Consider the following 26,351-nt stretch of genomic DNA (forward strand, 5'->3'; position numbering starts at 1 on the left):
GGGCTTATACTGACACTAGACAAATGTCTTTCAACAATCAGTTATTTTTCTTGTGTATTCCAGAGATGAACAGAGAGCTGTTCTGATTCCCACAAACAGGTCTCTTACTAAGGATCGCTTTCCTTACCTTCGTGTTGGCGCATGCTTTCCCCTTCTTGTAGTCCTTATGGCTGCCCCTCTTATCCAATTTGGCCCACAACGCTTTGGCTTTCCAGTAATTTAGCTTGGACTTGAGTTTGTGATAGAAAGAACGGTAGTCCTTGGGCTTTAGTTCTAGGTAGTCACAGAGCTCCTGGAAAGCCTTGAGAGTCCCCTTGCACGTTGAAGCCTGGACAAATCTGTCGAAGAGAACGTGAGCCTGGTTCACCTTCTCATTCTTACTCTCCTCCATGTTTCACGCTCGGCAGCTGCCCTGCAGGGCAGCCGTTCTCTTCCAGTCTGCCAGATTTCCCAGTGTTACTCTGCTGAGCCACTTTCACCTCTGGCTTACAAGCATTATTAACCTATAAAATAAAAAGAAGAAAATGTAACCAAAGTTGCTCTTATTTTTTTTCTTTCCAAAATCATCCTTGTGTCTGAGCCGAAGTCCAGATTCTCAGTAACGAATAAAGAAAGCATCAGTCCTAAATAAGTCAACTAACCAATACCCCAGGCAGTCCTGCTGAGCTGACTGAAGCTCAGCCTTCTGAAGCTCACCAGCCCTCTCTTCAGACACTGGGACACGTCTTCTCTATCAAAGCACAAAAGACCTTACCTGAGCCATACAACCTGTGAGTTTGAAGGCCTTGCCTTTGTGCCCTGCCATAACGAACGCAACAATGGCACTGCAGCCCTAGAAAGAGGTTAAACCTAACAGCAATTAAATGCTTAAGAGGTCAACACTGAAAAAAAATGCCAGCCTGTGCTGCATCAAGCAGTATAGATATCTATTTCACCTAGAGCCTATGGGGATATTTCCTGTCTTGGTAAGCAGGTAGCCCAAGAGATAAACAGGGCTGCAGTACTATCCATGTGGGGTTCTCAGGTTGTTTCCTCTGTTCTGTGGTTTTCAACATTGTTTGATACGCAGATCCCCACATTTCAGGTGGTAGTTGGGATCCTCAGCAGATGAAATACGCTAATGGGAGGTCTGCTACTCTTAGTTGCTTTTCTAGGATCCCAAAGAAGTACAGAATTGCTTAGAGTACAATTTCCTTTAAAGAAAAGCTATTCCACTTTATATATAAAAAATCTTCCTTTTATATACAACCACACACATATAAGTACATATATACAAATAAGGTATAAACCATTACTCTAAGAAAGAATATTTCTGTTTATCTTTAGATAGGACGGTAGCATGGGAACATATGCTGGAACTGTGGAAAGGAAAACTGTTTTGAGGTACATTTTCCTGTGTTTTTTTGCAAAGGGCATTAAGGTAAAAAAGGAAGTATGTGGACTCGGATAAAAGCTTTTAGATTCTCACCAGCTCTTTTCCTGCTTCCAGCAGACAGGAAGCCAAGGCAAACATTACAGCTCATGTCTCTCTTCCCCTCCACCAGGACAGCTCTGCAACAGTTTATGTGGGCACTACTGCTTCCCAGCCAAGCATGGTATTTATTGCTTGCATTTACAAATAGCAGAGGAGACTCAGAAACCTTTACATACATCCCTGAACTGTTTGGTATTAGAAATAAAAGTTCCTGGAGAAGCCACAGAATAACAACACATTATACCACACAGTGTATTTCTGACTTTATTAGGACAGCTGCCTTAGAGGACTCAGCACAAACAAAGCTGTTTTTCTATGTTGATGGGCATTGATGTTGTCCACAGCACTACCGCTCACTAACCAGTATGGAATTAACTTCTTTCCTTACTTTTAATCTTAACTTTGCTATCAAGCGTGCTCCGGGCTTGCACCTCAGGGTGACCACCATGTTTGGTGCTTTAAACTTTCACCCCCTGTTCCCAAGAATGCTATAAAGAGCCCCAACAAATCTCTTATGTTGAAGTAGCAATTTCCATGCATCTGGTAACAGAGATGAAATAAAACACCTACAGTCTAAATCCATACACCTCATTTACCAGCACAACACTTCAAGCTGGATACTATTCTGTTCATCTCCCCCATCCCTGACATTCTACCACCCAAAACCTCTAGAGCAGCACTTCAGGTGACTAATGTAGCACTTCCTAAGAATAACCCCTAGAAACTACACAGCCTAAATGCAGCAGCGTGGCAATTTAAGCCGGTTGGTACACAGACGATTACCGATACACAAGACACAAGGACAGCCTGAGTCTCATTTCCTGCTCTTCCTTCTGTTGTGTTGTGTTGAACCCTGTTGTATTTTCACCAAAGGAGCAAAGTGGTACTGACTCTGCACTGTGTACAGATTAAAACCCAACCTTCCATCACCACAGGAACTCAGTGCTTTGTGTTCAAGCCTGGCCAAGTCAGGAGACAGACCTGCAAAAGCAGGTCACTTTGTGAAGCACAACCAGAGCGGCACGTTAATTTCACTGTTCTGCCTACATCCCATTTCACACCGGCTGTTAAGTTAGTTATGCCCACAGGTCAAATACAGAGGCTTCAGTCACTGTAATTAGTCACTCCTCAAAACTCTGCATTCTTGATGTATACACCCAAAGCCTGTGAGCAACATGTCAGAGAGCACGGAAATTACAGGAGGCAAAGCAAGGGCAGGCAGGAATTATTTGCTAGGTTTCCAGGGTATTTGTGTGCCTTGCTGGCCCTGCTGCGAGTCTGCAGCATCCTGCATGTTTTGTCTCGAGGCAGCTGATTGCTGACTCAGAAGCTCTGCAAATCCCTTGGCTGAAGCGCTGGGAAAGAAAGACCAAGTCTGTGAAAAAATGCATGCAAGAGCAACATTCATGTTGCTATTTACAATAATAGCAAGGGGTTGTCACTGACGCATGGCTGAAAGTACGCTCAGGATCTCTGCTCCTGCAGTAAGATAAAAGAACCCGATGAGGGACAGAAACAAAGGATGAATAATTCCAGGTGGCGCTTCCTTCCCCTTCCTGCAGTCACCAAAGGCACGTGAATATTTTAGCAAACACATGCATGATAAAGAAAGCCCAATGCCTGCAAAACTCACCCCAACTTGTATCAAATGGAAGAAATGGGAAAGGATTTTGTAAATGACACTCACTGTGAATTTGGTTACAAATTCCTGCAGTGCTGCAAATCCTATATCCCGAATACATACCTCCTTTTACAGGAACCATCCTCCTACATTTTCAATCCGGATTTAGTTAAAAGTGCTCATTCAACTAATGATTTGAGCCTGGAAAAGTAAAATATTTTGGTATAGGAATGCATTTTCCAACATTCTTCCACAGGTTTTTTTTCCAGCACTAACTACTGACTTAATTCCATCTGAACTCACAGATTGTTCTTTCTGGCTCAAAACAGCATTTTGAGCAAATAAAACATTCGCTGCTTCTGAGTGAGAGATCCTTTGAGCACCATGTCAGTATTTTCTTACTTTTTGATTATTTTACAGCTAGGTAAACACTGCAGATGCACCCTTGACAGACAAATCTCTGAAGGGCCAGCGATCAGTAAACTACAGTACTGTATGAAATCTAAACAACTGATAGCTCCAATAGCCCCAATTTCTATTGATTTCATCCTTCCCATAGTATTTCTAATTGCCCAGCACCATCCCATGCCCCTGTCTCCTCTTCATGGCCCCTCACCTTCTGTCTAAGACTCAGCAACATGCTCTGGAAACTCTGAGATTAGCATAGTACAGCAGCCAGTACACACTTGCAACTTGGCTAGCAAAAGCCTAAGAACAGATTACTGTTAAGCTATGCTGCAGACAGTGGGGACACCTATTTTTGTCTCTCTCCCCTACGTAGCCACCAGTTTTCTTGTAGGAAATGAATTACCTTCAAGACTTTTACTGTCAAATCTGGATGAAATGGTTCAGAAGTTATTAAGGATGAATTGAAAAGCAGATGGACAAATGACTGCAGTCTGTAAGCCTTCCCTCTTTAGGATACCACGCTAACAAAAGTCTTTATTCCAGCAAATGAAGGAGCTCTGCTTTCGTTTCCAGGATTTGATTTATTTATACTTTTGGCTAAAACTGAAGAAATGGTCTTTGCTACAGTATGCTGATTGCATTGTAAGTGATCCCAGATATCAAGAAGTGCGGGCTTTGGTTGGCTGTAAGGGCTGGGGAACAGATGGCAAAAAGAGGACAACTTTGACAAGAAAAGCTAAAAAGCATTGGCAATTATTTTAGCTCTATATCATGCAGTCAAGAAATGGGAAAGCAGGAGGACAAAAAGGTGGGGCTGTCATTGTGCGCAGCTTCCCTTTTAGACCAGATGGAAAAAAGAAATGTCAGTACTGCACATGATCAAGTTTGAAGATGGTAGTTAGAGCTACCCTCATTCATAACATTAAACACTCAAGCAAATACAGTAGACAATAAATGTTTGTGGCTTATGCACCTATCAAAACCTGGTTTGAGGGGCTTCTGCATACCATATGTAGATGAATCATTTGGGTCTCCATCTATTTTCTTTCTAACTCCGCCAAGCTAGAGCAAAAGTGGGAGCAAGAGGGATCAGATGCCAACTTGTTGCAAACACAAGAACCCATTCCTCAGAATAAGATCGAAGTATTTATACAAACAGGTCACAAATTGTCACAGAGAAAGCTCGATTCAGTAATGATTTGAAAACAGATGCAAATTATATCGAAGAACATGGAAACAAATACAGAGGCATTTACAGATATTTGGTTCCCAAATTCACATCAATGGACTGCATAAAAATATGTAGATTGTTCATTCCTAATCCTTTCCTAAGTGCCATAGAATGTTTACTGAAACATTAGAACTACAAAGTAAGACCTTTTATCTACATAAATTCAACAAATGTGCTACTGTGCTGCTCTGTCATACACTGCTCTTTGATCAAATCGGGGTCCCCATAGTGAGTGAACATCAATGTCAAAAAAGGAGGCCAAAAACCAAATCAGATGTCTTTTCTTCCTTTGATAAAAAATAATGCCCCAGTATGTTCTACCTGGGATTTTCCTTCTGGTACCTGGGGAAAAGCTGCTTATCTTAAGCATTGAAATTGTCGTGTATTTGACCATTTTAGACTGTTTCTTTGAATCATAAAGCAATAACTCCATAGACAATAAAAGAAGAAAGAAAAAGGCCGTGGAAGAAGAAGAGGTAACTGCCCCCTTATTAGATGGTAAAGGAATGACAGGCCATCTGGATGGCTGTCATACTGTTCAACAGGCTTCAATGATGACTAGTCTAGAGTCCCTGAATATACCCATGGCACAGCCATATACCAGGGAGACCCCTCATAGCACAAGTCTTTGCATAGGGCCAACAGTAACCAATGCAGTGATTCCTTCTCACCTAGAACCTGGTTAACTGCATGCTTGAGAAGCTGAGGACATTCAAGGCATATCTTGGAACTGTCACCATTCTGTAAAGAACCACATCATTACCCATAAATAAAATTTATTTTCTGAAAGAAGACTTAAGTACTTCTAACTAGAATCAAAACTGTGAAAACAAACTTTTTGGAATGTATCTTTCAGGACATGTTATATGTGCAACTTTCCCTTTAAAAGCATTCCAAAACCCCGAGACATAGGACAGCAAAGGCTGCATTTATTATTCATATGGTGACGTTCATGCATATCCTACAAAGTCTATGAAAGTCTTCCTGGTACAGACACTACCATGATAAAGCACTAAGGACATGCAGCTACACATCACCATCACTGTTTCAAAGACCATATGGCAACAAGGTGCTCAGTGACAAGCCTCCTGCTCTGGGAAGAAGGCAGCACTCACTTCCAAAACATATTTCTTCACAACAATTACTTCTTGGTGCACCTGCTACAACACAGCGCCAGCTTCTGCTTCCACTTCCTCACGGATTTTACCACGATAAATACTGGAGGATGCTAACCCTACCAAAGGACTCACTCCATCTCACAGCTTGCCACATCCTCCTTGCCTCAGAAACCTTAGGAACTCATCCTGTAAGAGCAATGCTTCCTTTTACAAGTCCCCCGAACCCCCAGACACTTGACAGCAAAGGCTTCATTTGTTACCTGCATGGTGAAATTCATGCATCTCTCACAAACCCCTGGGAGAAAACAGGAACCCTCAAAACACAAATCCTTGTGTTTCAATACAGGAAGCCCTCAGCCTACAGACGTGCCCATAAGACCATACCTCAGACCTGTAGGAAGTCAGACCATTGGTATTTTCTGATGAGCCGTACATACGTAACTTGTAAGTCAAGCGTACAACCACTGTGCTCTGGGTGAGGGAGACCTCAGTGCTGGGCTGAAACACCTGGAGGCTTCTTACTCCACCTCTTACTAGGTAAGGAGGTCGAATGCCATTCCCTCATTTGAACCTCCTTGAAGCTGAGCCTGATATTACCTTTCAACATGGACAATCATCCTAAAGTTAGTTCTATCTAGTTTGCAAGCTGAACTTTACTCCCCTTGCTCTTCATATGCTACCTGAGGACAGCTCCAATATAAAAAAAGCCCTGTTAAGAAATGACTGGAATGACAATTCCACAATACTTTACAATTCCACATTGAGAAAAAAAAAACAAAACAAATCAGTTGGCTTAGCACAGCCAGACATAAAAGCTTCTAACATGATACAAGGGACAGATTTTCATCTTTCTGAGCCAACATGCTATGGCACAAGAAAAAGAGGTTTTCAGAAAAGCAGTACTGAACATTAGAAAAAAGAAAGAGCTGTTCTGACATTCAATTGGAATGTTTGAGCAGAATGAAGACCGGAGGCTACACACAAACTGTAGTGACCTCTGCAGCTCAGCAATACAACTCCTCGGAGATTTTCAGGTTCTGCCAGCACTCCGATCACCCCAAGCTATCCCATGGCATGGGAGGACAAACAAAGCCCACATTTAAAAAAACATGAGATATCTCATAAAAGAAATCAACTATTTAATAAAACTCACATTTTGTCTTGTTTTTTAATTGCATGAATGAAGGTCAGATGTGTCTGAATCTTCTACCTAAAAAGGCTGCAACAATCGCAAAAGATAACATAGGAAAAAATCAACGTGGGCAAAAAGACAGACACATATGATCTGCAAGTCACAAGAAGGAAAACATTACTGTCCTTTCAGGAGCTCATCAAATGTTTCATATGAAATCTAGAAAGCAAAAAAGCCTAACATCTAATGTAGTACGTGCTTGCACTACCGAAGCTCATGCCTCCAATTACATGCACTCGTCTCCACCTCTGTGCTTCAGATCTTCCTTTCATCATCTAATTCTGCATATACAGGCAGGTAAAGGTTACTCATCACAAAGAAGCACGTGGTCCAATCTTGGCTGAACTTAACAAAGTCACCTTCATTTGGGTCACCAAGGGAGACATCTTAACATTCAGAAGCAAACTCTACAATTTGTCATTTCTATCAGCATTTATTCCAGTCAAAGCAGGTGGCTGCCTGGACTTTGAACTCCAAGGCTCCCTCCCCAGGGGTATGGTAAATACCAGACTCTCACAGTCCAAAGAACAAATATTTTAGCTATAGACCTTAAAAATGTACATGGAAAAGCAAGTTTTGTGTGTGCTGCTTCCAACTTTCCGCTATTACAGAAGTGGAAAAAAGGAAAGCGGTTTCTTGAAGAGGGAGAAAGGAGTCAGAAAGCAGGATTAAAAGATACCTAATTCCAACCTATTCACATACTCAACTAGCTCAAATAAAGTATATTGTACAAGGCAGTTCAAATGGATATTTAATAGCTCTATCTTGTGTTTCCGTAGCAAAATACTGAATACAGAAAGCAGGTATACTTAAATGTTTTTGAATTGTTTTTGTAATGCAGACATTGCAAGACTATTTTGGGAGCCAAGAAACCTACGTGAAGACATTTGAATAAAAAAGCCATAAAAAAATTCTCCAACCCACAAACCACTTCATTTAGAGGCTGCTGAATTTTATAAACAAAACAAACCCCAATGCTTATTCCGTGAAAAGCCCAGGAAGGGTTGGGACCATCCTATAACCCGTAGGTGCAACCTCAACCTTGCCCTTTATAATTGCTAGGTAAAATATACACAGAGCTCAGAAAACACCTGAGGAAATGGACCTCAAACCTAGACCTTGAGAACTGCTGCCTCCTTCCACTGACTGAAACGATCCAAGAGCAACACCTCAAGGGCTCAGCTGCAGAATAGGACCAGGCTTCACTTGCTACTTGTTGCATGCCTCCACTTGTCACTTAGTGTTGGTCTATCCGGCACTCTATCACAGCCAAAACGTCTGTATCTGCCACTGCCCCCAGCACACACGCTGCCAGCAAACCCAAGCTCCATCAGCCCGGCCAACTCCCTCAGTTTTTTCACTGCTGCCAAAGAGAATCACGCTGCACGATATCAGTGTACCCTACTTACATAGCCCAGCTAAGGATGCTCAGTTTTCCTCTCCCCTTAAAAGTTGCACATGAAAATGTGTGCTGTGTAGTCCTTCTACATATCTAAAGCAGAAATGAAAGTCAAGGAACTCGATCCAGAGAAGGTGCAGCAGGTTTCTTCTTGATGCTCCACGGGCCACCACAAGCCTCTTTTGTCCTTGCATGTTAATTAGTCATTAGATTAGACCATAATATACTATTAAGCAATTTCCCTTTCTTTTGCAAAAGCAGAGTTACATACCTCAGCAAGAGCAATACTAGCCCGACAGAGTCTGAATGGGACGCAAAACAGGATTTGAAGGGAACTAGGAAGAGACTTGATGATCTTTACTGCATCCCTTCCAACTCAGATATACTATGGTTCTATGAACTGCTTCTAGCAGTTAACACATGTATTCATGATGGAACTCACTTGTGCACGGGGCTTCTATAGGTAACAAAGAAAATGCTGAACATCTTCAATGGACACAGTAATAAATCCCAACTCATTAGAGCACAGGAAGAAAAGAGAAACACACGCACACAAATCCCATAGGTCTTATTACAAAAATGAGATCCTTTCACTGAGCTCTCATCCATAGGTCCCACAAACATCTGCTATCACATCTCCTGGGCTGACTTCCTGTAGATAAGAAAAAAACCTCTATCGTACCCTTTCCTCAAAGCATTCCCTTACTGTACTTACAGCTTGGAGTCCATCTCTCATCACAGCAGTAAATATTATATTGTTAATAAAATCAACACAAACTCCAACCCCTCGCAGCTAATAAACTTCACTGAGAGACTGTCAAGTAACGACTGATCAAATCAAATGCTCCATTACACAATCCTGGGTCTAACCCATCATTCATTTTCCTCACAGGTAACCAGAAAGCTTTTATCAGGAAACAGGAACAGGTTGTAAGCAAAAACTTAGTTGACAGTTTGGCAAATCAAGGAGTTACATTTTCTCACGTTACAAAACATACCAAAACTTATAAAGGTAATCCTGATTATAGGTGGAGTTCTGAGTATCGCAAAAACAAAACTCAGAACGTTGAGCTTTCTGCTCTTGACAGAAGTTAGTTCCATTCGTACATACTGTTACATAGCTTAAAAATAGCAACCACTCAGTTATGTTCCCCACTTGGCTGGACATTTGACTCTCAGTAAATGCTGAACCAGTTTCAACCGGCCAGATAGCGATTCCCCTCAAGCCCCCAAACACACAAGAGATGCCTCTCTCAGCAAACACATTGCCAAGCTCAATGCCTAGAGCAAATGAAAATCTGTTAGGAAATCAGTCACAGAGGAAAGAGGTGGAGGTGGTTTCGTGATTTGCTCTCCTCTCCCTAAGGCTTTGGCAAGCACAGTTTCTGAAATAAGATGGCACTCATCATTTCCAGAGGCAAACATTACCAGTCTGCTCAAATACAGCTGCACTGGTAGCGACATGAAAAGACTTGGTACGAATTAGTCAGAGATTTAATCCAATCTAAGTGTAAGGATGCCATTCAGCAGAATTTGTTCCTAGCAGTGAGCACACACAAAAGCTTCTCTTTGCCTTTCATCCTCAAGGACTTTCTATCTAGTCTTTTTAATTCCATCCTTCTTGGAATGAATGCTATTCCTCTGCAAGGGTATCTGGGGGTCTGAGGCAGATATCCTTAGCTGAACTTCCCAGCTATCACACAGCGATAGGAGAGGGCACGAGAACTCTTTTCACTTCATGCAGTTCTGAGAGATCCCATCAAGGGAGCTACGGTAAGTTTTTGTGCAAGACATCTACACATAACACTTTACCAGCCCACCATTACAGGTCACATAGAACTATCTGCAGTGAAGTGGCTCTCCAGCATGCTCTGACAGCCCTGTGCTTTGCCACTGTGCTCTTTGCAGGCTGGAATTTGTCTTACGGGGAATTCCCAGATCTTCACTGACAGACGATTCAATTCTGGACGCTGGGCTCAAACTGAAGAATTTCCATAATTCCTCATTTCGTAACATGAACCTCCATCTGGTATTTGAGTACCAGCCAGACTGGTCTTTTTTTTTTTCAAAATGCTTTTAAATGCAACAAGAAAGAGCACAAGAGACTAAAGGCAACAGTGATGACTCTCGCAGGGAGAAACACCACGAAGTTGCCACCAGTTTAGGTCATAACTTCAAGATCAGAAAGCATATATAAGAAGAAAAAGGCTGAAATTAGGAAATACTTCTTTCAGCTTTTTTCAACTGCTGCCTTCAGGCTCAGCCTGCTGCTGACTGACAGCACAGCACAGCTCCGCAAACCTGGGGAGACCAGCAGCTGAGGCAGAATGTCAGCGTGAAGCGGCTGCTTTCCTGGAAACCTGCTCAGTGCTCCTACACAACCTTCCATGCAGTTACTAAAAGGTCCTTTCCAGATAGAGCAACCTGAGGCTTTCAACATCCAGAAACCCCTCTCTTTACAGTTCCTCACCAGTAGTAAACAATTCAGTATTCATATATTCACCACTAGCTACACTGATGTATACACTGCTATCAAGAAGGGTTTTGTCCAGTGTGAAGACTGAAATAATGTGAAGAATTTATTCCTAATTAGATTGAAGGCCCCCACTGCAATTTGAATCACAGAATCATTAGGGTTGGAAAAGAACTCTAAGATCACCTCGTCCAACCACCAGCCCATCCCCACCATGCCTACCAACCACGTCCCTCAGTGCCACATCTGAACAGCACTCGAGCACCTCCAGGGATGGTGACACCACCACCTCCCTGGGCAGCCTGTACCAGTGCACCACTGCTCTTCTGAAGAATAAATTTTCCCTAATGTCCAACCTGAACTTCCCCTGGTGCAACTTGGTGCCATTTCCTCTCCTATCACTATTACCTGACAGAAGAGGCAGACCCTCACCTCGCTACAACCTCCTTTTAGGTTGTTGTAGAGAGTGTACGATAACTTGACCATTTTTCATGAATATATACAGCGAGGGAAGAAAGATGCCAGGGAAGCGCAACAGTTTTAGGCAAACGGAAGGGTTCAGTATCTCAGCCAGAATCAAGGTCCTTGGGCAATACTCCCCTTCACCAGGTCAGTACAGTGTGTGTGGCGTGGTCTCATATCCAGTGGCCATCTGTCTCTGGGAAGGCTCCTGCACCCTGTCCCATGTCACATACTCTCACCCCTTCCCTTGCCCTCACAGTGGTGATTCTGTCCTTGGAGTGACACAGAGCACAAGGTAGGTCTGCAGAAAAAGCCAAAATTATTAGTCCTCCACTGCTTCTGGTCTCTAAACCAACATAGTGAAAGATCAAATGAGCCCCGATCCCATTGGGAAGGAGGAGACATGGTAGTTGCCATTGTAGAGAAACATCCCTTATAGCATAATGTCCTTGGTATTTATATGCTCGCTGTCTCCCCTATCCCTCCCCATGCATACAGCTGTTTGCATCCCAGTGCAGCCATTGGGTTTGGGGTGGGAGGGTTTAGGTTTTTTGCTATTTATTTTTGCAAGGAGGTACATGTAATTTGATGAAGGTCTATAGTTGTATAGCTTTAACGTGTATTTGCCCAGGTAGGTTCTCATATTATTGCATAATAGGATGAATGTTGCACGGTTATGCCCCTTTCCTGACATTAATTTTATTCGTATCCCATACATTCTAATTCTTTCTACAGAGAATACAGTTAAAAATGAAGTTAGTCCCAACAGAGGATCATCCCGTGCCCCATTCATTCAAAAACAAGAACACTGCCTATCCCCCCACCTAATTCCTTCCTCTTCCAACTATAATTTGCTCCTTTTTGTTCCAGAGGCAGATGCTCTGATATGATACAGTATTCAGCCTCAGCATCACTCCTTTTCCCAGCTGAAAAGCATCTAGGATAAGCAGTCTATCACGTATAGAGACTTCAGTTTTATGTTATGCAAGCATGATGCATTCAGTGGAATACACAATGCCCCAGTACAGGCTATTAATGCTTCACAGTGCATTTGTTAGCAATGGGAGTGGAGCCACATTCATCTCCAGGTGAGCTTCTTGGGGGATTCAAGAGGACATGTGGAAAATCAGCAAACTTTCGGTCCTAACCACAGGAACAAGTAGGATGAAACACTGTCAGGGCCATCGAACACCCATCTGGACAAAGTGGAAAAGAAGCAAGTATGATATTTGGCTGCAGCACGCCCTCCAAAGGAAATGTAATGTTAACATCACTGCTTAGGAGACTGATAAAAAGGTTCAACTGGAAGCATGCACAGTTCCTTCTCACAAAGAGGTACTGGAGGAGCATTCAGCTCATCAAGCTAACAACAAAGCTATGGGTCAGACCTCTCAATTTTCCCCGCTTCCTACCACTTTTCTTTCAAGATAGTCAAAGTGTGTGTAAGGTTTCAGACTGAAACACAATGCTTGAAACCAAAGAGATAAGGTTCTAGAGCACACTCCCATGAGAAAGGAGCAACACAACGAAAGACTCCATTTGTTAATAGTGTAGAGGTTTCTGAGACTGGAAAGAAACACACTGCAAACCAGTAATTCGATTTTATTGTACTTCCACAGATGTGACAGTATATGCACAATTAATGTCCCAATTCTGAATCAAACACTCTAAACCATGACCACAAACATTACATTAATGCTGTGTAAGATTATCAGCTTTCAAGGTTCATGAAGACAAATTTTCTCCATCAAAGTAGCTGATCTTGTAGCCATTTCTGTAACTGTCTGTCCTCTAACTGACATGTGTTGTGTGGGGTGCGAAGAAGGGGAGAATGGTGATCCTCATATATTTGAAACCCCGTTTCCTTGCCAAGATGGAAGAAATATCACATCTTCCCCTGTTTTTAAAAATAACAGCTTTGAAAGCTGAAGAACAGCACGGACTTAGGGATCCCTATTTCGCTTATGGTGTAGGGCTTAAAGAAACAGTGTCATTAACAAAGTTACTGGGAGAGAAGAGGAAATGGATTCATTAAAATTATCAAGAAAATTGCTTTTGGTAGTTCACAAAGGTGCAGCAACAATATACTAAAAACTGTTGGTATAATTATTCTGCATGTTGACTTTGGAAAATAAAACTTGAGTGTTGTTTTACCCCAAAGACACAGAGCTGCTATGCAAGGAAATGGAACATGCCATTTATGCCACATCTCTGTTTGTTCCTGCAGCTAACAAAGGAATGTAAGATGACTACAAGCTATACAAGTAAAATGAATTCACCATGTTACATTAGGGAGTTTAAGGGATAAGTACTGTTCCACTGCTTCAAGCATGTACTACAGAGATCAAGGGTCCATAATCTCAAAAGAAAAGTTATTCAGTGTGTGTGTGTTTGACTTGCTCTTAAAAATACTTAAGATACACTAACAGCACAGTTAATTCAGGACTGCTCCAACCTGGCCCTGAGCGTGCTTGATTTTTCCTTTTCCATATATGCCACATAGCAGTGACTTCATTTCCATTAGTCTCCTGGTTACCCCACAGTGGATGTGACAAAAATGCAGCCATTAAGTAGATCAGTAGGAACCTAAATTTACCAGAAAGATCAGTCTTTACATGTCTTTATAAGTCCAGTCCAGAGGTGATGGCACATTTATAACCATTTATAAATTATAGGTTGAGACGTGCTAATATCTTAAAGAAACAGAACAAAACAGCATCAAGCTTACAGCGTCCAGCTGTAAACTATGTCCCTGACAAACATAATACAGTAGTGTTCACTGAACAGAAGAGGTGGTCCCTTCTGTAGTTTGAGCCCCCACTTGCTAACAGTGCGCTCCTGGGCGTCCCTCTGTCCATTATACTCACTGCCTTTGGAGAAAGCATGCTGCTAGCACAAAGTATGGAGCTTGCCTTTGCAGAGATTATGCTGCATAATCCCAAGGTTATTCAACATTTAGTATTTCAGTAACTCGCAAGACACACTGTAGAGAATGCTGGTGGTATCCACACACTTCCGTTGTATTTAGCCCAGAACACCCTGACTGTGTATGTCAGGATCCAGGCATTAGACTCCCATGTAACTCCACTCTGGAAGACACAGCAATTTGCTTGCACGACAGAGACATTTAATAGTTACACCACATTTCCTTAACATCATATAAAGTAACCTAAGAGCAGAGTGAGGCCTAATCAAAATGGCCAAGATAGGTACCTTGCTATTACGTGCTGCTCTCCAAAGAAGAATTCAAAGCAGTGCCAGAACCCGCGAGAGAAGCTGACTGTACTGTGCAACAGTTACTTGTTGCAAGGTAGACATGGATGGAAAACATCTGCAAAGAAGCTCAATCCAATCTCTGGGGCATTTTGCCTGTTTTCCCCCTCCCACATAACCACTAGAAGAAAAAAATCACATACCAACCTGCATCCATAATCACTACTACCCCATCACTGGTCAGTCCAACAGATTCTAGGTGTAAATAAATCTCCCCAGACTCAGCAAGCCTTAAGGATAGATGACAGCAACAAGTGAACAAAACCCATCTCTCTTTCACTTAAATAAGATGCTATCAGGCTGGAGCATCCCAGAAGGATGGATCACTGTCAGAACTCTCCTACAGACAGGATTTAGCAAGCAAGCTTCCAGCATGCTCTTTTGGCTTCTTCCACTGAATGAAAGTTGAATTCCAATCATGGAAAGACAGCACACGGGCATGAAAATTCTGTTCCGATTAGGCTACACTCAACAACAAGAGCTGGTACTGAGCTGACTCTGGCAGTATGTAACTGGAGGCCTGCCATGCCAATAGCTTCTCCGGTACATCTGGCTGCAGAAGAAATAAGAATATTTTGGAGAGGGGAAGTATTCACGTTTCCTTTCTCTTCTACATTAAGTATGTTGATTTGGATGTTGATTAATGCAGCGCATCAATCCGCCCCGTTTAAAACTCTTATTTAAGAAGTGGGGAAATTTGGGAGTCAAATAGCCACAGAATAGTACAGGTTGGAAAGAGCGTGTGGAGATTGCTTGGCACAATCCAACTGCTCAAACCAGAGTCAGCTGAAGCAGGTTGCCCAGGGCTTCACTCAGCCAGGATTTGAATATCTCCAAGGACGGAGTCGTGAAGAACACTCTAAACCTAATGTAATATCCCTTACAGACAGATAGGCATATTTAACCTCCAGGCAGATTATTTTTTTATGTAACAAGAGAACAATGGTAGCAAAGAGATGCTCAAGTCTCAGTAGATATCACCCTAAAAGGTAAAAGCCAAGAGAGCAAAAAGCAGCAAGTCATTTTTTCCTGTATATTCACAAAACTCATAAACTCTTCAGATTTCCTTCTCACCTTGAAACAAAGTGTAATGTTCATTCCCAGGCCTTGTGGAAGATTAAACAAGGGAGCTTAACCCATAAAGATAACACAGAACTACTGCCTTGTTTTTGGGATTTGTAGCTGTGAATCTCATTTCATGCACTTCTTTCTAAACAACAGTAAAACTAAGCCCACGGGTTCAACTAAGCTACCCTCTCCTCAAATAGAGTTCTTGCTGGTCAAGTTTCGAGATATCTGAATTGGCAGCATACAAGCTCTGGCAAATTCAGAATAATAACATTGTCAAGAACCTCTAGATTACTGAGTCTATCATGTTGCTCCAGATGTTGACACAGGACGTGGAGCTTCTTAAGGGCTGCAGTATGAAAGAGACACCTAATGATATCAGAAAGGATTATTTGCAACCACTGGTTTAAAAATACATTTCCAAGAGTAGAGTGCAATTCCTGGCAGTGAGGCTATAGGGAATAGCTGTTCAATTGGCAACCAAACCACAAGGTTTTAAATAGGCAGTTCAAAGGCAGAGATTATTCCCTTATCCTGTGCTGTCAGTGCTACAAAGCTGTGAGGAAATGTAATACTGATATACAGTCAGGAAGCAAAAATGTTTACCTTTAAACTTAAGTTCTTTTAACTTTGTCTTTACAAAGCCACATCTTGGATTACTTGTAATGTGTAAAGATGGTTTAAAACACGGGAGACGAGTACAATACAGTCAAAGATGTAACATCCAGTTTCAGTGCAACCAGGCTTTAGCTCTTGCAAGGTTGTCATTTTAGATTTGCTATATGACAAATGCATTCATTAAAATGAGGTTCACTTATTGGGTGAGAATCTGTTGAGAGGTTATGGTGGCAGTTAATGGTAGCTACGTACAAACGCTTGGGAAATCAAGCTATTTTTGCTGAAGAAAAAAACCAAACAGGATCAATCACAAGGGAAGGCAGGTTTTGAAACCAGCAGATTTGTCTCTACGAAAAGTTCATTTAGAAGAAAGCCTGATGTAGTGGAAATCTATTACACACATGCTTGCTAGATGGAAGAAACTACCAGGTCAGCCCTCAGATGTCCCTGGTCCTTCTTTCTTTCCTTGCTCCCCTGTAGGAGGGTCTGGCAACAAGATTTCAGAAGATTACCAGGTCAAAGTTGGAACTGTATTTCAGCCAGCAGTCTAAAAGTGAAGTTAATCACCTCAGTACCATTAAGGACTGAGACAGACTGCTTCCACTAACTAGCCAGTAATTAATCACATGCCATGTAAACAGAACCTCTGAGTACGCAAGTGAACAAGTCCCTGACAATTGTTATTTGAGGCAACAGATGCTGGGTGATACGGAATCTACTTCTCTGCACTGTTCCACACAGAACTGTTGCAGCTTTCAACTAGACAAGACTACTACAAGCCCTGAGCAAGAGAAAGCTTTCCAGACTTCATCGGTCTCCCTTCTCACTGCATGCAGTCCAGGTAGCAGTGTAGACAGCGCTGCCACATTACCACCATCCAGAGTGGTTCATAAACTTATGAACTTATGTCAAAAGTTAGAATAAAACATCCCAAGCAACGATTTTAGCCAAACCTCGTGTTACAGAACAAGAATTCAAGTTTTTAAGCTATGGAGGCCATCTCTGCTTGTGCAAGTATTTACTGAGTTTCTTCTGCATGTGATGTATCTATGGCCACTCTCCTCTTTGGATAAAAAGCAAAGCCAGTCTGATCACAGGGAAGTGATTTTAAAAAACAAGGTTGTTCTCATTTAAAGAGACATTCTGCAATGATCAAATAATTCATCTCCTTTGCTCCAAGAGTTGATCTGAGGGTTTCTTCTTGTTGTTTGGTTTTTTAAGTGACATGTTTCCTCAACTAGTAAATAAAAAACACACCTCAAAGAGATGAAATAGGGCTCTGGAAACTCTTGAACACTTTCCTGCTCCTGCAGGAAGTTCATCCTCGTACAACTCTTGAAGCTCCGTTTCAACCCCTGGCCATTAAGATTGAAAAGAGAACAGGAGTTTTTAGATTCCTTACCATTGTTAAGTTCCAACAAATTAAGACTTCAATGTTGAGTTGTCACATTCACTGTTTAACGAGACAAAAGTAGACTGACTTTAGGAGTATAGATTTGTTTATAGCCTTCATTAAACACTCTAAAATTCTTATCCAAAATGTTAAACACGTGGTGGCATTTATAGTTAAGATATTAAACTACACAGTTTATATAGTATATTTATATAGTTTAATGTGTCATTATGATACAATACCCAGTTCTGAGATAAGATAATCAACAGACTGGCAGGAAACGCCATAGATTTTCTTTTTCTTCTACTTTCCTTCCTCTGCTTTTAGATTCTTCAGCAAAATAGAAAGGAGAGGGATTCCTTTCAGTACCATCTCTCCAATTCAGATTGCCAAAGACAGTACAGAGAACAATTTCTAGGGTTGAGACAAAAGAAGACCTCCAAAATCAGCTGCAAAATTTGTAAGGCTAAGGACACCTCCCAGACTATTTCAGTCACCAATAAACACACTAGGATGGTACTAGAGATTGCTGAGGTAAAAGGTCTGTTATCCATCACCAGCAAGCGAGTTGCTCTGAACTCTGTAAATGGTCCTCAAAGGAATCCGTTGTTACACTTTTTCCTACCTCAACTGTATGTCAAGAACAGAATAAGGAATACAGTCTATTAAGCATTTTTTAATGTCTTGACATGTTTTCATTCTGTATTTTAGAGTTCATTTGAAACATTAAAGTGCACATTTCTTAAAACTGGACATTTGAAACACAACCTCAGTCAAACACGGTAAAGAAAGTTCAGTACCTGCACCCAAAACAGAAGTGCTAACAGCCATTTCTGCCTTCAGAAACGCTGAACATGCTTGTTCACCAAAACCAGTTCCTCATTTTCACAGCTTTCTCCTCTAGTCCTGTGGTTTCATTGGGTTTACTCATATCACTCAATAACATTAAGCACATAATGATACTGCAGAAAGGAACACCACCACTTCTGCGGTTGTAAATTTAGCCACATACCCTTCCTGTTAAGGCACAATTCAAGGCAATAACTAACAGTACATGCATCCACGATCTCCAGCTGCCAGAATTCATGCTTCAGCCAATTTAGGACCATGCCACCACAGAAAGGGATTCATTTTACTTCCCTCATTTTGGCTCTAAAAATGAGTTTAACTTGAAGACCACACCAGCACTACCGTCCCCTAGCCTAAGAAACAAGACAAGCCTGTTCAGTCAGATACGATCCAACTCCCCACAGGCTGTGCAATTATCATAACAGAAACAGAAGGGGAAAAGAAACAGTTTGCGATAGACTCACACCCCATAGGCAACAGGGTGATATTCAGCTGTTTTAGGCAAATCAAGAAAACACTCCGTGGATATTCATACACTTAGGGAAGAGGCTGCAAGAACAATAGTGTCCCTGGTTTTGCAAAGTCGCTGAAAATTGCTTGTTTTAATCACTTTTAAATCAATGTCTTGACAGAAGAAAACTATTTATTACTATTTTATTATTGTTACTGCACACTTAGCAGAACTTCATTCCACAATCTTCATTTGCCTTTTAAGTACTACAGCTAACTGGCTCCCAAAAAACCTGGAGGAACAGCAACTCATGCAATCCAAAGGGCTGCTGTTGGGAACTGTGACAAAGCAGTAGAGAAAAGCTCGCACCCACACCAGAAACGCTGTGGAACAAACTGAATGTTTGCTCTCATATCGACCTGGCACACTCTCAAGGGAAGTTGTGGAAGTCTGTTGTTCAAAGCTTTTAAAATTAAGACTATTTAAAGAAATAACAGCAGAAACAAAGCATAGCTGTCTAGATTATATTTCCTATAGTTTTAAAAGAAAATTAGACAAATATCCACAGCTTTATTTTTGAGTAAGGGCGATAAATTTGTGAGACGTAAAACATCCCAGTGTGAGATGTTTAAGGCCTTCACACAGAAAGTCTGCATTTCAATGTTGTCTGCACTATCCATTAATAATTTCAGGGCTCAAGTAGGTTGGATGCCCGGCAATAGATGAGTTCAAAAGTCAGCACAAATATATGAGATTTTCCTTACCTGAGCGTCCCAAGTCATTCTCCCTTCAAGCCCTCACAAGCAGCTATAGAGCCATCAACCAGACAGGACAACCTCCTTGCTCCTATTTCTTTGGGAATCTCAATTCAGGGAATACCCAGCGTCTGTACCAAATGATGGGCATGTTTTCACACAAGATTTTCAGAAAAGGTAGTGTTAAGCATGGAAGAAATGAGCGAGCACACAAAGGAGAGTACCTTCACAGCCCATCTATGGCAGCATTACACTATATTGTGTAAAGAGTTCCTGAAGGAAAAGAATTGCTTTATCTTGGTTATAAGTAGTTATTTGTTTCCTGGCTGTGTCACTTTACTGTGAGAGCCTGCGTCGCTGCTCTCTATGATGGAAAGCAGAATGTCTACTAGCTACTAAAATAACAGCTTTCTGAACTCAAAAAACAAACAAACAAAAAAACCCACAACCAAAACTGCATCCTGTCAGACAAAGTAAATTAGAGGCTTACACCTACCATGTATTCAAAGCTAGAAGACACTCAAATCAAAGCTGTGTCATACCACCCATTATGATCGAGTATAATTGCATTAGTACAACAAACAGTTCTACCTCAGCCAACGTTGCCATCCCTCAAAACCAAGAACCACAAGTCAGTATAATTTTGGCAACATGCAATTCTTGTTCTCATGCAATTACCACAAGTTTACCAGTCACAGCTTTTTTATTTATTTAAAGTCTTCCTTGGGCAGCCAGGAGCACGCCAGAACTGGATGTGAAAACAGCCACCTTATCCATATCTGCAACTAAATCCCAGGAGCTGCTGAACATTGACACATCTTACCTAAAATCTGAGACGTGGCCACAGACAGTACTCAAACATAACCACTGACTTTTGTACTTCCTTTTTCCTCCACATCCCTGCCAGTTTTTCTACCCGTATTCATGCTTTTAATTCATGTGACACAGGTTTCAGAACAGTCTTTCAACAATTCCTGGACATTCAGACCTGACTTTGAAGTCTCCCAGGAGATTCCCCAGGCATCAACCAGGCAAAACACACACATCCCTATTGGGAATGCATTTATCCTCCACAGAGGACTGATTTGTAACAAACAAAACTAACTTGATGTAATAAGAATGGTATAAGCAGAAGGTCACTGTAGCTATTAAGGTTCTCAGTGCACTCATTTGTACTCAGTGTTAATCATACAGTATACAAGGAAAGAACAAATTAGTGAGATTTAACTTCACTGGTTAACTAGAGTTGGAAAGGACCTCTGAAGACATCTAGTCCAACTCCTCTGCAATCAGCAGGGACGCCACAGCTACATCAGGTTGCCCAGGGCCTGATCGATCTAGCCTTACCCTGGAAGTCTCCAGGGATGAGGCATCAACTACATCACTACACAACCAGTTCCAGTGCCTCTCTGCCCTCAATGTAAAAGATTTTTCCCTTATATCTGACCTAGATCTACCCTCCTTGAGCTTGAAATCATATCCTCTTGTTCTATCACTACAGACCCTGCTAAATAGTCTGCCCTCCTCTTTCCTCTAATTCCCCATTAGATACTGAAAAGCTGCTATCACCTCTCAGCCTTCACCATGCTGAACAGCCCCAGCTCTCTCAGCCTGTCCCCATAGGAGAGGTGTTCCATCCCTGGGATCATTTCTGTGGCCCTTCTTTGGAGGTGCTCCAACAGGTCTGTGTCTCTCCTGTACTGAGGACTCCACATCTGGATGCAGTGCTCCAGGTGAGGCCTCACCAGCACAGAGTAGCGGGGCAGGATCACCTCCCTCAACCTGCTTACCACTCTTCTTTTGATGTAGCCCAGGATATAGCTGGCTTTCTGGGCTGCGAGGGCACACTGTTGGCTCATGTCAAGCTTGCCATCCACCAGTACCCCCAGCCCTTTTTCAGCAGGGCTGCAGCTGCACTCAATTCTTTCATCCCCCAGCTTGTATTGGTAACAGGGTTGCCTCAACCCAGGTGCAAGATCTTGCAAGATATCAGAAGCTTATGTACTTTACTCACAGATAACTTCTCTCAACAGAAGAGGTTTCTTGAGCTGATACAGCCCTGAAGGGTCAAAAATCCTATTTCCATAGATTATACTTATGCACTTTTAAAACTTACCTGATGTACCACCTTCCGCCAGCAAACTGCTCAAAGTGCAGAGCTTCAGAGCATGCCTACTCTCCTGGAATATGTTGTGTTGAGGAGAATGTAAACCATCTATGCTATTCTGTCTTTCATGAGGTGAAGTTGTACCACAGAACAGCTAAAGATAGCACAATGATTATATGTTTGCAAGGAAGTAGCAAGTTAAGCCTTCCCTAAGCAGACAGAAAACAACTACTGCTCGAACAAAGATGATTTTCTACAACAGTCTTTCCTATTTATTTCCAAAGCCAAAATATATGATCCTCAAGATCCTTTAAAGGGTTATGAGTCAGCTACAAATCCAGGTCAGGCTTTTTTTTTCCTTTATATCGGCAGGGATTTTTACATGGCATGACTGAATCTAAGTAACATGCTTAACAAGTGCACCCAAGATCCAGAAATGAGAAGTTTTAGAGAAACAGGAAGACAAATTCAGCTGGAAACAAGCCTCCTGCCAAGAAAGCACATTCTGTCCTCACTATAAAAATCTATTTACTCATCTTCAAAGCAGCAAGATGAGGGCATACTCACAAGTGCTAGACCAGAGAAAGCAACAACTGCATGCAGCTGGTATCGTACAGTTAGCGTTCAGACACAATGTCCATACCCAGTCCTAGTTTAAACCCTACTTTTTGCCAGCTTGCCACCGTTTTAAAGTAGAGCTCCTGTAGCCTCTGCAAAATCTACATTATAAGGAGCTCTATTTGACTGCGACACAAAACTTGTCTGTTCCCTAGCACTGCAGCATCTTCCTCAGATGATGATGATGCTGTCACTTACATGGTACAATAAAGGAAGCTGCTCCAGCATTTTTGCTTCCATACTTCATTACTTCTCCAAATCGATAGCACAAATTCTGCTGGCTACTCTCCCTCCTTCCAGTCGCACTCTAGGGAAATCGATGCATCTGAATTATGTACACTTACATCACCACCTACCAATCCAAACAGGACAGAGTTCACGCATTAAGCCACACACCCTTTGGAAGATAATGTAAGAGGTGCACATATCAAGCAGAAATCTATCATCTCTGATTTTAAAGGGCAAGGGTAGATCAAGAGAAACAACATACAAGTGTAATATAAGTGAGCTGCTGGACCCTTTGCTGAAGCTCTTAGAGCACACGTATAGTTCAGCATAAAGTGAATGTTATCACTTATTTTTTTTCCTCCCTGTCTTACACAGTCACGGGTGAGGTCAGACAGAACCATGCTGATGTGGCAGCTGTTCTCTCCCTTGAGCAGATGATTTCATGCCAGGAGCGTATGTTTCAGCCTATACACTTATTTCAGTCAAAGAAAATATTCCAAACCATCGTGAGTTTAAAAAAAGATTTTCTGACCACAGTGTGGCAAGATCGGGGTGGAGAAGGAGAGGAGGAAAAACAACTTTGTTTAAAGACAGCTTTCCAAGTTCACATTTCCAGCCAGAAGCAGCTTTTGGTACCACTATTCTCAGTAAGAAACTACAGGGCCAGTTAATTCAATTTGTTTTTATTCCTAAAGAATAACTAGGTTTGTATGAACGGAGCTGTCTAGCTAGGCTTACAGCATGCATGCGGGAAAGGGGATGAGCTGGGTGGAGAAGCAGCCTACAAAAAGAAAATTACAGTGCAAACACTGTTAGTGCAGTACAGCATTTGTTATCACCTCAACTGCTCAAGCAAATTGTTGAATTAGATCTCAAACAGTGGAAACGGGTGGAGAGAAGCACGGTACCATCATGTCCTTTGTTCCACAGCAGGCAGAAGGGCAATGACATTCCACGCAAAAGTCCATAGGAGGCCAATGGAGGAAGTGTTCGTTTCTTCCCAGGAGTTAATTACAGTGAAGGAAAGTCAGCCTCAGTTTCACCACAACAAAAACCAACTCAATGAAATGTATGCACAAGACCAATCTAAGAAAGACCCTGGTCTGGAAGTCAAATGGAATTCAAGGACTGCTCACCCTGGCCACGAAAGCGCAGCTCTAATGGTGCCTTGCTTATCCTGCAGCATTATTATTATGGGTTTCTATTTTTATCTGGACAGTAAGATGTACATGAATACAGTTACAAGCTTCTCACTGCTTTACCCACTAGTTTTGAAGTTCAGAAAGGAATGCATAAACACCCCATTTATCAGCTATACAAGCCTGACTGCTCAGTGCCTGTTACTCCCTGTGTGCCTACTTCGTTTCTTTGGATTATCATTGACACCTGCTTAATTCTTTGACTCCAAGATTATTTGCAAGTACCATTTATGGTAGTTTTGCAGAAACTCGTGCCTGAAGAGCCTGACAGATTGCCAGCTCACTTCATTAAAAAACCTCCCGTGGTAACGGCTTTCTTCCACTGCTGACTAGGGCTGTGTTTGAACTGGTGACCCTAAGCTGAAGTGCTCCGCATGTCAACAGTCAGCTGTGCCAAAGCAGCCTGTAACCTGTGAAAATGGGGAATTCTTAACACAGAGCCTCCTCTAACCATGGCAGCTGTTATTCCCCTAGAAAAACAGAAGAGCTAATAAATACGTTTTTACGGTAATCTGTAGGCAACTAGAAGGTGCCAAACTTTGGTTTTCAAACAGCTTGTTAGGAGAAGGCACTGTGAGGGCGGGGTAGGAGGTGGGATAATTCCGTGCCAGGCAGACAGCACAGTTCTCTCTTTGGGTTGAGTAAATCTGGAAATAGCCTATGAAACCTCTTCTAGTAGTCCTACTGCGGATCAGCTGCCAATCAGGAACAAAAACAGGACCCAAAAGACCACAAACAGACCACTCGCCATTCTAGTTAGCAGCCTGAAATGCAAAGGAACCAACAATAGAACAGCAGACAGGCTCCACCCTTGCTACAGCAGTGCAGCCGGCCAGCAAGTGATTTATCAAGGCTCCACAGCCTTGTAAACTGGAAAGCATTCTTCAGGCTCCTGCCAGCTGTCTCAACTCAGGTTAATACCAAAACACTAGTTACAGAGCCTGTGACAGGCTTCACTGAAAACATGATTAGAAGGTGCCACACAAACACATCAGCTCAATACTTCTCTTAGATCTAAGGAAGCTGAGTATTAGACCACTGGCACTACTTTCATTAGCTTTAATTTTTTTTTCCTCCATAGAAGCAGCTTTGTGACTTCTCTTACACCGTTCTCAAGCACAGGGATGCACAGCTGCCTCACCAACTTCTGAAGGTGGAGAGCAACACTAAGGACAGTTCACAAAGAACCAGATCCAAAGGGTTCTGCCGGCAGAACACCAAGGGCATCCAAAAAGCATCAAGCAGTTTGTGTGCTCTGCTGCTTCGTAGGCTGAGCTTTTTGCCTGGTCACATGCTGAACCCTACAAATGCATGTGGTAAAGGCAGCCCCAGTCCCAAGTACCCTGAACACAGTAAGCTCTGCATCCAGGCCAGCAGTTACAGAGCTCAACATACGAAAGCTCTCCCTTCTGTTAGTGAACCTAAGAGATGCACAGAGGTGCTAAGCTTTGAGTGTTACAAAAGCATCAGAGCTGCACTTAGCTTCCTCATTCTTCTGTATTACAGCCTGTAAAATGAATCACAGTGCACAAGCACCTGTTTGACTGCTCAGAGAGGCCTCTTCCAGCAGTGCTCCCACATGCACTTCCTCTCTCCAAGCTGCGCTGCAAGCCTTGAATTAACACTCTCCAGAGTTGATGTGTTACTAACCTTGACAGAACAAAATAAAATGAGGCAAATGAGCAAGCCTTTCAAGTCTAATTTCAGACGCTGTTTAGATGCTGAAAACCAAACTGTTTGATCAGGGCACAGAAAAGCAGAAAAATGGCTTAATCCTGAAAAGATTCTAAATAGACAAGGAAAATACTTGCAGTATAAGTAGTTCTGGTTCAATACTGCTGCCTCAAGGGACTAAAGATTACTACGACAGGAGTATGTCTGAATTTGAAGCAGCTTACCCGCCCTTTTGAGCAACACTTCGCCCAGAGATGAATAGGCCTACAGGGTCAGGCCTACTACATGAATCACAGTAAAAAAAAAAGCCTGTCACTCTCCTGCAAAACACTGTCCTTGAAATCTCACACAAGCAGTAAGCATTTTTAGACTAAGTGAAGGTTATGAGAAGAGCAATGTCATTTGCAAATGAGCTCTCTGGAGCAGGAAGCATCTGAATTTGAGTTCACTGCTGTTCAAAACAACTTACCTGGCACTTCCTATGAAAGCTTTACACAACCTGGCAGTTACTATGAAAGCTTTACACAGTCTGTTTAGTCAAAGGTATATTTTGCATATAAGAAGGTGCTGGTTTCTAGAAACAAAATACATCTGCCGCAGCTGAGCAACAAACACAGGCACTGAATAAGGCTCCAGAATAAAAAGAATGAAGACGAAAAAGCTTCCCCCCTTACTGGGCACATTTTGGGCATTGAGAAGAAATGAAATGGAAGATACGCTGTAAGGAAGTGAGAGGGAAT

The 26,351-nt window shown here is 42.1% G+C and overlaps 1 protein-coding gene across 12 annotated transcripts in view; it reads right to left on the reverse strand.

The window, feature by feature from the left end:
* Positions 1 to 26,351, reverse strand: part of MICAL3 (microtubule associated monooxygenase, calponin and LIM domain containing 3) — a 159,337-nt gene that overhangs the window by 103,390 nt on the left and 29,596 nt on the right. For all 12 annotated transcript variants that reach the window (XM_072361542.1, XM_072361551.1, XM_072361540.1 and 9 more), the window contains exon 2: positions 128 to 503. In XM_072361542.1, the coding sequence (XP_072217643.1) occupies positions 128 to 391 (264 nt within the window). In that variant the 5' untranslated portion in view covers positions 392 to 503. The remainder of the gene's footprint in view (positions 1 to 127; positions 504 to 26,351) is intronic.

The sequence above is a fragment of the Excalfactoria chinensis genome, chromosome 1 (genome assembly GCF_039878825.1).
Source record: "Excalfactoria chinensis isolate bCotChi1 chromosome 1, bCotChi1.hap2, whole genome shotgun sequence".
NCBI lineage: Eukaryota > Metazoa > Chordata > Aves > Galliformes > Phasianidae > Excalfactoria > Excalfactoria chinensis.